The sequence below is a fragment of the Otolemur garnettii genome, unplaced genomic scaffold (genome assembly GCF_000181295.1).
Source record: "Otolemur garnettii isolate 467f Iridium unplaced genomic scaffold, OtoGar3 scaffold00015, whole genome shotgun sequence".
Classification (NCBI taxonomy): Eukaryota; Metazoa; Chordata; class Mammalia; order Primates; family Galagidae; genus Otolemur; species Otolemur garnettii.
Window position 1 is genome coordinate 25,115,753 of NW_003852410.1, and position 12,381 is coordinate 25,128,133.

Genomic DNA, 12,381 nt, shown 5'->3' on the forward strand with positions numbered 1-12,381 from the left:
AGGCAGCAGTGCCCAAAGGAAAGTCTCCACTTCAACCCCTCGGAGATAGGGCTAGCTGGGGAGGGAAGGAAAGCTGGATAAGCTGGGTGGACGAATCTTCCCTATGCACCAGAGAACAGAGACTGACACCACACAGACCACTTCCCCTGGAGCAAATTAGACATTTCTAATGCCACATGGATGCTTCTGGACCAGAGATCCTAAAATAGCAACTCAAAAATAATAATTGCATTTATAATAGTTCTTATTAATTAAACTCAGGGTTTAATAATCTAGTCCTGTCAGCCAGATACAGGACAGGCAGCTAGAGGTGTATTAACTCATGTTTTTTTTTTTTTTTTTTTTTATTCACAGAACATCTTTGTAAGGTAGTTATTATAATCCACATTTAAACAAAGGATAAAATGAGACTGAACTTGCCCAAGGCCACACAGCTGGCAAGGGTAAGGATGGAACGCACACATAGGGTGGTCTGAGTTCAAGGAGCCATGCTGGTCTCTCTGTGCCACCACTAGTGCTCCAAGGGGCTTGTGACAGCCTGCAACAGTTAGCAGAACTCCCCCTGGTACCTGGCATAGTTCTTCCTGTGCCATCCACAGCCTCCCAGACAAACCTTTATTAATTAGATACTATATGTAAAATGCATTACCAACAGCAAAAGTTCCGTAACAATGAAACACTGTAAGGAAGGAGAGTTAGCAGAATCATGAATTTGTTCTAAATACAGTCCTCTATTGCGTTTATTAATCCTTTTCAGAGGTGGGGGGGCAAATAAGGATGTTTAAATTGTAGCCTTTTTCAACTAATCTGTTTTTGAATGCTGATCTCAATAGTAATATATAAAGTCACATCTGAGCCAACAAATAGTTCTCCTTCACAATGTAAATCTAAACAGAGCCTTATGTCATCACTCTCGATCTTCTTTTCCACCGCAGACATTTGCAGAGTCCCTCTTTACTCATTATTCACACGTACACATATATACATTATATACACACATATATGGTGTGAATTCAGATTAGCATAACCCAACGTGACAAAATAAAAAGCATTTTCCATTCCTCCGAGAGAGTTGCTATAGGAATCAAATTGCAGCATATTTCATGCTAAATGTAATAATTTGGGCAACCTTAAGAATTTTATGTCTTTTTTAGGTATTGCTTTCCATTTGGTCGACCTGAAGGTGCTTTAAAAGCTACTCTCTCACTCTTGGAAAGGGTAAGAATGAAAGTAAAAAAACAGATCACATCCATAAGGAAATATAAACATAATTGCAATAAAATATTATGGTTGAATGACCTAGTTGGTAATTTTTAAAGGATTTGTTTACCATTCGTCAAATATCAGAATAAAAGTGAAGAAACTGCCAAAATTCTTGATATTTTATCTCCAGACTCCTAAATAAGATATATAGAAGATATATTCTAAGCCCTTCCCTAACTCATTGCCGGGCTTTGCCATCCTACCTGTGCCTTGCCATTTGAGTGGGGTTTTTTGTTGTTTTTTTAATGTTGGCTCTCAATTAGTATTCAATCACTAGGAAACATTCACAGCTAATTTTAAACTTGAACTCTTTAAGAAATATGAGTAACACATTTGCTTGAACCTTCTTAATAATAATAATTCCTTTTTTCCTACCTACAGGTTTTGATGAAAGATATTGTGACCCCAGTGCCACAGGAGGAGGTCAAAACAGTCATCCGTAAATGTCTGGAGCAGGCTGCTTTAGTGAACTATTCTCGGCTCTCGGAGTATGCCAAAATTGAAGGTAAGGCTCCCTCCTGCCCCCAGTTTTGAATTTAAACTTTGGTATGCCTCCCTAGAGAAGTGTCTCTCTTTTTTGAAGGGCACCAGATAACAGTGGTCCATCTGAGTATGTTAAGCTGAAACCTGAAAGCACCTCAAATCTGGAAGCTTCCGTGGCTGTGGCCAAGTAAACACATAAAAAGACTGAACAAGGGCTCAAGAAACAGCCTTTGTAGGGAAAGAATGTCGAATGTAGGATGTTATCTGCTAACTAAGGTCCTTCTGAGAGTCTGTGTTGGCCCTAAGTATCTGCTGTGTGGCTAATGTTTTCCTATGAAAGAGTTCTGTAGGATTACTACGTTCTTTAAATAGAGGAAAATGAAACAGCCTGTTGTCCACTGCTAACATTGGAAGTAAAGCAAGAATTGGATAGAGCAACACCAAGGTTTTACTTAACTCTTTCTTGCCCCTTGAAAGGGCCTTGTCTTTTGGTAGCAATTCAAACTTGCCGTCAGGTTAGTGTTGAGCCATAGCCAGCGGCTCCGGCTTGACTCTGGGTCTCATTCATTCTTGTTACTCCAGACCTTGGATGATTGGTACCCCTGCCCATAAATTTTAGGGAAGGGGTCACTGATGACCAAGTGATCACCAAAGGTGCTTTGCACAGACTCTACTTGAGAAGATATGGTTCTTTGGGACCTATTCATTCACAAAGGTATTAATCACTTTTCATTGTTACCCTGTTGGCTGCTATAGGGTGATTTGAAAACCACATCCAACTTGACCAGTGGTGTAAGTGTATAAATGTGGAAGTTCTGTGTGCAAAACTCGATGTGTCCGCATTCTGGAATCTGATGTTTTCTCACACGTGAAACATGATACCCTGACTAAAACCAGCAAATGCGTGTTGTCTGCCCCAAGATGACTGGGCCGGGGGTGATAGAAATGAACCAACCACCCAGACCCCATCAGTTACTCTGCCAAAGTCCTTGTTTCCTTAGAGAATTAGGTTAATATCATGTCAAATTTGCAGTGTTCTGTATACTACATGTCCTCCCCCTCAATTTTGTCTGTCTGACGATGCAAATTGTGTACCAGTGGTAATGAATTCATTGTTATGCATCCAGGGAAAAACACTTAAGAATTGGGCACTAAAAGGATGTTTGTCAACTCTTGACTTGGTAATGAGTGACAAAAATAGAGGAACAAGAAGATCGTTAAAGGGCTACATTAGCAAATAATTGTTCCAGCATCTACGTCCCAGGACACAATGATTGGTTGTATTTGGTAAAGTTAGCCGGGTACCTAATAACACTAGGCAAGGCCAGAGGTGGGATGGGATCAAGGAACGTTCCGTTGCCATGGCTGCTGCCTCCTAGGTCTTGGTCTAGCTAATACTAAGTCTTTTGGTAAGATCTACTCTCTTCTTTCAGATAAATATATTCAAAACAAACTTTAAGATCTGTAAGTAAAAATGCATTCATTTCCAAAGTAGATCAGCTGGTCTGTAATTTCCTTTTGTGCCTCAATTCTTCTTGGTTGTGTTAATTATCTTTTGCACTGTGACTTTTAGGTCTGGGGATTCTTTGAAGAAACCAATCCTTTTTTTCCAACTCTCTTTTCAGAGAAGTACCTCATTCCACACTACCTGCTCTCTTCTGCTTCTCTCCTTCCTTGTCCGTGATTGGCTCAGCCACTTTTTGACGTGCCCTCTGCAAAAGTGGCTGAGACACCAATTTCAAAGCATGCTGGGATTGTTAATTCAGACAACCCAACATCCTCTGGCTGCATGTATCAGGTTTTCTTTCATGAACATAGTCCACTGTAGGCTGAGACATTGCAGCTTCAAAGATATTACTATGAGACAACTTTCTTTTACAAGGCTCTGATCCTACCATCAGAAAAGAAATCTTCCATTTTTACATTGGAGCCCCTCTGTGAGCATTAACAGCTTAGTTATCTCAGAATTTTGGAAAGAAGTTGTAGTAATATTGCTGGAGACTATGTTTATGAAGAAATACCTCAAGAGCCTTAGATACTAAAGTCTGAAACCCTTAGTATCTTGGAGCCTTAAATCAATGAAATTTTGTTTCCCTTTACTCATAATGTTTTTGGTCATTGTATTCTTGCAAACAACTTTAAAGAGACGTGTAAAATCATGGTCACAATCTCTCTCGTGACTCACGGCATGCTGAATGGTTAATCCAGTAGATCTCCAATTTGGAAACTCCTTTTTCTTTTATCCTGTGTTTATTCCAAAATACTCTGTGGCTATTTTCCTTTGAGCTAATGTAACGTTTTCCTCTAACCTGTGACCTTTAACCTCTTTACCTCTGACCTAAGCCTCTTGCATGCCCAAATCCTCTTTTATAGGGAAAAAGAGAGAAATGTATGAGCATCCTGTCTTCTGCTTGGCCTCCCAAGTGATGGATTTAACCATTCGTGAGTACCTACCACCTCCTCACCATGCTGTCTTCACTCTTTCTGTTTTCATTATTTCAAGAAAATTCAGATCCAAACCAACTCACTCTCCTTGCTTCAAGTTTTTTAGCATTGGCTTGTCTGTTGGTTCTGTCTGTGAAACCCAGTGTGAGAAGTCCAGTCACTTTTTATCAGCCTTAAACAGGTTAGACAATTAAGCCATTTGTTTGTGATAAACTCAGATTTGTCTGTGAGTTTTTCAGTTATTCTCTGTCCATGACCTGAATGCATTTTTACTTTGCTTGTGTGTAACCCCAATTTGTAAAGTGCTTGTCACTGGTACACAATCAAAAGGTAGCAGCGAGGCTGGGAGCAGTGCGTTAGGTGTCAGATAAAGGACACTTGGGGCAAAGTCATGCCTTCTTTTCCATGTGAAAGATGTCAAACCAATATGGGTATGAGATCACACCAGGTGGTCCATTCTCTGTAAAATCAGATCTGAAATACCTCCTATCTGTCCTCTCTCAAGCTGGGAAGCTATTCCTTATTCTCTCTGGAGATTTTGACTTGTCCTTGTCCTCTAAGCTCTGGCTAGAACATATGACTTAATTGTCACTTGGAGACTTCATGTATGTTTCATAGCTTGATTTCACATTAAACTTAATTTTACTAATTTTCTATTTGTGCAGCATTTTCCACCTCTGTGAAGGAGCCTTTTTTTGCTGGCCCCCACACTTCGGGGCGGTGGGAACCCAAGGGCAACTTTTCTTTCCAATATCATGTATCACACATAAGTGGGGGGCATTTGGGTCCACTTGCTCATTAATCCTGCATATGTGTTCTTGTTTCTCTCTCTTCTCTCCTTGTTGTGCTCTCTCTTTCAAATAGAGAATCAAAAGGACTCAGGTGAACCAATTGTATATGCATTATAAATTATCAGGACTGTTGAGTTATATTCTGTTTTTGTTTTTGTTTTTCAATAGCTCCTTAAGGTATGTACTCCCAGAGAGCAATGTGGAGTTGCAATAATACTTAAGGAGTTAATTTGTGCTGTCTAAATACATCTCATGCCCATTTGATGTTGACCTTTATAGAGCAGTATTTATGAAAAGGCAGAAGCTTTGAAGGAACAGAGTTCAGGTTTGCTGCAGACTTTCATTTCATCTCTGGTTTTAGGATTCCAGTGATTTGGCCTCATGTGTGTTTAAAAAAAAATTACTGAACCAAATGAATCTTCCTCTTTGTTTTTTATTTCTTTTTTCTGTTTTCTGCCCTATTGGGAAGTTTGTGTTTTTTGATGAATGTTTATCAGCCAAGATAAAGGGAAGTTGTGTCCATGTTGTTCTTGTATGTATCATATGATGAAGCAGGGATTGTGGACAGGATGACCGAACAAGGGATGTTGCTGGAAGTTTCATGAGAGGAAAGCTTTAGAAGGTCCTCTGGCTTTGGAAATGTTCTTCTTATTTGGTCCCTAAATTTCTGAGCCTATTCTGAGAAGAGCTCTGATTTAAAACTTTAATAAATGCATAATTGATCATTGTGTTTAAAGTCTAAAAGATTCTCAAAAATAATAATAATTTCATCAAAGTTAGCAATTGAGTGCATTTCAGAACAATTGAGAAAGCATTTTTGAGCACTTGCCAGCCATGAGGCCGTAGAGAAGTATTTGAAGTTTCACAAACTTATGTTCAAGATACATGAACCTTTCTCTCCCCGTAGGGAAGGTATTTATTTATTCACTCATTCATTCACTCATTCATTAGCCAGGTGCTCAGTGGGAACCCACCCTGTAAAGGCACAGTGTTAAAAGCCAGGGACTGTGTAAACAAGAGGGAAATAGCTATCCGCCTCATGAAACATATGTGCAAATGGGTGCATATGAGTAAATCAGGGCACTGATTATGATATGCATAAAAGGGATGAGGCATTCTCAAAAAACCATGGAAATCTTCTCAGTAAGATAAGGCTGAAACCGTATCTTAAAGTATTAGAATATTAACAGCATCTTGAGAGAGAAATTCGAATCAGTTAAGTAGAGCTAGGATTGAGAGAAAGGCAGCCTGGAAAGAGAGCATAATATGTGCAAATACATAAAACCATATGGCTAATTTAAAAAATGAATGTTTATTCAATGTGTATCATGTGCCAGGTATGATTCTAAATGCCTTATCTGTGTTAACTCATTAATCCTTCAAACTCCTTATAAGAGAAACACTATTATCATTCCCATTACAGAGATGAGCAAACTGAGGCAGGGAGAGCTTAAAAATCACTCTTAGAAGCATAGGTGGTGGAACCAGAATCTGAGCCCAGGAAGAGGCCATGCTCTTAACCACTCTGCAATTAAATTAATGTGGCTGCAAAACAGGCTGAGATGATGGCATAGTGGGTGCTGATGATAGCAATGTAGGCAAAGGATGAGATCTCAAAGGAGCTGTGTCATAATAAGGCAGATTTCAGACTATATCTCATGGTTCAAAGGTTATTTCCTGAAATCTATGCCAATGTCTGCATGCATGTGGATTTTTCAGAGAAAAGACCTTTAAGGCAACACCCTAAAGGTCACCCTGAGGCTGACCTTCAAGGTGACAGCCATCCAAGACTCTTTAAATAAGGAGATGGCTTGGTGATTTACACTCCAGGAAAATCACACTGGCAGCAACAGAGAGAAAGGACTGAAGAAGGGGAACAAAGTAAAACTGGATTTAAAAGTGAAGGTCAAAGCAGAGATGGGGTTGACGTGGGTGTATCTAAGGCCTCTTCTAAGCATATCGTGTCTCAAAGACAATTATAACCGTAGTCCTTTTACTTCTCTCCTGACCTTTTAATGTTTCTTCTTGTCCTCTGCCTTCCTTTTCAATATCCTCAGAAGAAATAGAACACAAAGACATAGATGGTCTGCCCAACTAACTCTATGGAGGTGGCACAACCACAAATTGGGGTGAGGTAGGGTAGCGAGGACTGGAATACGACAGCTACAGAGTCCTTTAATCAGGCTGTGCTTTACGAGTCTACACAACTCTGCAGACGGCATCTTGGTGGACTTATGCTTTCTGTCTGGTGGCATTATTAGAAATTAAATGCTCGGCTTGATTACAGTATCTCAGAAAAATAAAGATGCAAAAGGCTGCTAGTCTATGGAAGAAAAGCTGTGACTCCTACAAATGAATTCTATTATTTTAAATACATTTCCATTTAAACCATCACACAATCTGAACCCAGCATGCTCTGAGAACGTCTATGCTACCATTGCTGTGTTGCCTGAGTTCTTGGCTAAATACTTGCAGAATTTTCTGAGCATCATAATGATTCCACTGGAATTTGAAATAAAACAACTTTTTCTTTCAAATATGCCAAGGATTTGCAACATCAGACAGATGATGACATATAGATAGATGGAAGATGGAGATAGAAATAAGTAGACAAGTAGGTAGGTAAATATAAACAGATAAATTGGTAGATCGCTAGGTAGATGAGTAGATAAATGGAAGAAAAGGAAAAAGGAAGAAAGGGAGCAGGGGAGGAGGGAGTTAGGTGCATGAACAGAGGGTGAGTGGACAGACGGCTGATAGAGAGGTGATCCACATATGGGCCCAGGCACTGTGCTCAGGACTCCATGCGGAGGATCTGATTTGATCTTAACCTTCATCCCATAAAGAAGACTTTATTTTTGACCCTTTTACAGATGAGGGAACTGAGATTTAGTGATAAGTGACTTTCTCAAGCAGGACTTGAACTCTGGCCTGCCTAAATTCAAGGAACGTGCTTTTATGTCTTGCTCTACTAAGCAACCTTCCCAGCTGATATGCTGTGCACTTGGGCAATATCCACTCATTCAGTGGACAAGGTCAAAAGGACCTACCACTTTTGATATAGGAAGACTACCAAGTAACAGAGTCATCCTTAGGGGACCAAGTTATTACCAAAATCTTCACATTATAAAGTCTTAATTAGGGCAGCTGAGATTCCCTGAGATTGGCAAAGAACTGAAGATTGTTTTTTTCTTCTCAACTGACAGAAACCTTTTTGAGCAGGTTAAATCCATCCAAAGGATTTCAAAGAAGATTCTGTGGTTTTAAGGTTCTGTGTCTTTCCCCATCTCCCAGCAAACTTCCTACAGTTCTAAAGCCTCTCGAAAGAGAAACAGACAGCCACTCTGGCAGGACCCCCAGCACACAGAGCAGACTCAGCAGCCTGTTGTCTTCCCCAGGGGAACAGTGAGTGTGGATCCTATCCTGTTAAGATCCAGGTCCTCAGGGAGGAGGACCATCTCTGCTTCATATCTTATACATGAGGAGCTAAATGTTTCTCTTTTCATCCCTTTTTTTCACTGCTACATAAATCAGGGTTTCTAAGACCAGATTATTCTAGGAACTAGCACCTCCTCATACTTTATAAAAAGTGAGGGACAGAGCAAGGAAGAAACATGTTTCAAACACAGTCATCAGAAGGATTTTTGAGAAAAAGAGGACATATTACAAATATGCTATGAACCAACAAATATGAAACCAGTGTCTGTCTCTCCTACCAGAAAAAGGTATTGAAGGTATTGTGTTCTAGGTTCTCAGCAACTGTCGTTTATTGAGAATTTGGTATGTGCTAAGTAGTTATATGCAGTCCTCATTTAATTCTGACAACAACCCCATGAGATAAGTTGGGGGTTTTTTGTTTGTTTGTTTTTTGAGACAGAGTCTTTGTTGCCCTTGGTAAAGCACTCTGGAGTCATAGCTCACAGCAACCTCCAACTCTTGGGGTCAAGTGATCCCCTTGCCTCAGCCTCCTGAGTAGCTGGAACTACAGGCACCCACCACAATGCCCAGCTATTTTTATTTTATTTTATTATTTTTTATTCTTTTTAAGAGACAGAGCCTCACGCTATCGCCCTGGGTAGAATGCCATGGCATCACAGCTCACAGCAACCTCCAACTCCTAGGCTTAAGGGATTCTCTTGCCTCAGCCTCTCAAGTAGCTAGGACTTGCAGGTGCCCGCCTCTATGCCTGGATATTTTTTTTGGTTGTAGTTGTCATTGTTTTTTGGCAGGCCCGGGCTGAATTCAAACTCACCAGCTCTGGTGTATGTGGCTGGCAGCTTAGCCACTTGAGCTACAGGTGCTGAGCCCCGGCTATTTTTAAAGACAGGGTCTTTCTCTTGCTCAGGCTGGTCTCAAACCTGTGAGATCAAGCAATCCACCCACCTCAGTCTCCTAGAGTGCTAGGATTACAGGCATGAGCCACTGTGCCCAGTGAGATAAATGTTTTATTATTGCATTCCATTGATCTAAAAGGTCATCAGTTACAAGTTGCATCATTATATTCCTAAGAATGAAATAAGGCTACCACCTAAATTATGTTGTACCATCAATTGTAAGATGCATATAGATTTCAGAAATATTACAATGTACCTCTTCTACTCAATGAAATAAAAAAGTATTCTTTCACGTACAGAAATCCTGATGTAGAAAGATGTTAAGTTATTTGTCCAAGGTCAAATAGCTGGTTAGTGGCAAAGTCAGAATTTGAAAACCCCTACTTTCCACTTTTGTGTTAAGAATTATTTGTGATTTGTTAGCAATAAAATTGCAAGACCAAGAACATCTTGGTTATCTAAATCCAAAACTTCATTTGACAGATAGAAAAACTGAGGCCTGGAGAAAAGAAGCCAGTGTCAAAATGAAATGAGTAATTAGAGAGTGACTCTCATCTGTTGCTACTGTTCTGTGCACTATTCAGGTGCTAGCCTCACCTCCCCAGGGTGCCTTGTGCCCCCTCCACAGTCCACAGCCCACTGACTGGCCTGAGCTTCCAGTGACAGCTGATGACACCCAGCATCCATATGTATAGCTCAAAACAAAACAAAACAAAACCACTACCTTAAGACCAACCTGAGCACCCAGGAATTTGTTATATTCACAATTCAAATTCCTATCTTGGCTGTTTGGCTGCACTGTTTTTTGTTTGTTTGTTTTAGGGTTTTTGTTTTGTTTTGTTTTTCTTTTGCCCAGGCTGGAGCAGTGGCTATTTATAGGTACAATCATAGTTCACTGCAGCCTCCACCTCCTGAGCTCATGTGATCCTCCTCCCTCAGCCTCCTGAGTAGCCAGGACTGTAGGTGTGTGCCATCATACCCAGCTTCCACCAGCTCTTTTAATCTCTGTAACCTCACTCTTATTTTCTGTAAAAGGTGTTATTATTGGTTCCACCACCATAGGATTGTTGCAAAGATTAAAATACATAGTCCAAATAAAGCTCTTAGCATAGTGCTTGGCACATAGTAAGTAGTCATTATATATTTTTGCTGCAATTCTTCATTCATTATTGTTTAAAAGAATACCTTTGCAAATCCAAATGCGTAGTGTAGAAATATCATTTGATTACAGAAACGAAGCATCACACAGTACTTTGCAAGCTGTGCTGTCTGCATGAATCCCTGAGGATCTTGTTGAAATACAGGTTCTAACTTTGGGCCTGGGAATCTGCATTTCTAACAAGCTCCCAGGTGATGCCAAAGGTGCTGATCCAGAGATTGCACTTTGGGTATCAAGGGAATATAAAAGACAGTCAAATGATCTTTCTATTATAAATTTTAAACAAAACATTGCAATCTCCTTCCACACTTAATTGTTAAGTACCCACTAAATTCTGGGAGCTGTGCCAGGCCCCAGCAGAATACGTGGTGAGCTAAAGCAGTCCCTACCTTCATGGTCTTTATCTTCATCAAGCTTACAAAAAGGTAGAAAACCACAAGCATGAAATAAATAATTATAATCTGGGGCTGATAGTACAGGGGTCATGCAAGATGTCCCAGAAGTGTAATACAAGCAGATTTTACCCAGACGAGAGTCTCTGATGGATCACAGAGGGGGTGATAGTGCCAGAGGAAGGCAGGATGGAGGCCAAGTGTTAGGCCCCCAAAACAACTGACTCAGATGTTCAGTGTTCGCCTCTATTCATCTCCCCTCCAGATATCTCCAAGATCCTGCCCAAGAGAGCTTATGCCCCTGTACATAAATGTTTCTTTGGTTACCTGGGTGGATGCATAATAGTACTACTTAATTAATACACTTATAATAGCAAGTGGCTATAAAAAAGAAAAACTGAAGTAGCTTAAGCAAGAAAATGGAATTTTTCACCCATGCACCTGTGAGATCCATGGAGGAGTTGGCCTCAGGAATAAATAGTGTTAGTGTGTTTTCCCATCTCCAACCACTGACAGGCTTCTGTAATGTGACTAGGAGTAATGGCAACGGTTTATAGAATGATATGGACACAGAGAGCACCAGTCTTTTATCTCATAATAGCTAATGACTCTAGAAGAAAACGAGCTTTCCTCTTCAAGCAACTGTATAACATTTTAGAGAATCATCTCATTGGCCAAGCTTAGGTCATATGATAATCTCTGAGCCAATCACAGTACCCATGATGGCCTGGGGTGCTACAGTTGACCAGGCGTGGCTCACATGACTAGCCCTGCAGGATATATCCTTTGACATTCTCACTAGAATACCACAGAGTAAAGGAGAGGCAATTCCCCTGGGAAAGGTTACTGTACACTCAAAGGCAACAGATTCCACTACAATTCCTTCCAGAAATAAGCTCACTTTTCTTGGGTTCAACAGCTCAAGGCTTAGCAACAATATCTGATTTGGAATACAAAGATATCAAATTGGAGACAAAAAATATGACAAGAGCATTATTTCTTCCCTTCATTTAAATTAAATGAATTTGTGTTAATTTAGATAAAAGGTATTTTTAATTAGCATAAATCATTTTGAATTGCATTACACTTATCCTCCCACCCAAAAGTTTAAGCTATGATGTTTACTATTCCACAATTCAACTTAGTACATTTGTTAAATAATCAGCGGCTTTGGGCAAGAAATAAAAGTTCCTGTGGAAGTTTATATGCATATGTATACCGCAAACAGAGAGTGTTTTCTTTTCCACAAAAGCACTGCATTTACCCACTGAGGACACCTTTCCACCAATATTTGAGGACCTGCCCTGGCCCAGACACTGCTCTAGGCTCTAGAAATACAGATTCCCTGGGCAGAGGAGGAGAAAGACAGGTATACAATTTGCCATTATAATAATTATTATTAATTATTATTTTCATTTTTAGAGACAGAGTCTCACTTTGTCACCCTTAATAGAGTGCTGTGATGATATGGCTCCAGCTCCTGGGCTTAGGCAATTCTCTTGCCTCAGCCTCCC

General features: G+C 40.1%; 1 protein-coding gene across 6 annotated transcripts in view; it reads left to right on the top strand.

Moving 5' to 3' along the window:
• The window catches only part of CADPS (calcium dependent secretion activator), a 484,159-nt gene that overhangs the window by 361,744 nt on the left and 110,034 nt on the right, over positions 1-12,381 (top strand). For 3 of the 6 annotated variants that reach the window (XM_003785526.2, XM_003785528.2, XM_012802483.2), the window contains 2 exons: positions 1,155-1,218; positions 1,645-1,768. In XM_003785526.2, coding sequence (XP_003785574.1) covers positions 1,155-1,218; positions 1,645-1,768 — 188 coding nt within the window. Of the gene's footprint in view, positions 1-1,154; positions 1,219-1,644; positions 1,769-4,119; positions 4,189-5,055; positions 5,074-12,381 lie in introns of all 6 variants that reach the window. The other 3 variants (XM_003785527.2, XM_012802482.2, XM_003785525.1) reach the window with 2 other exon arrangements.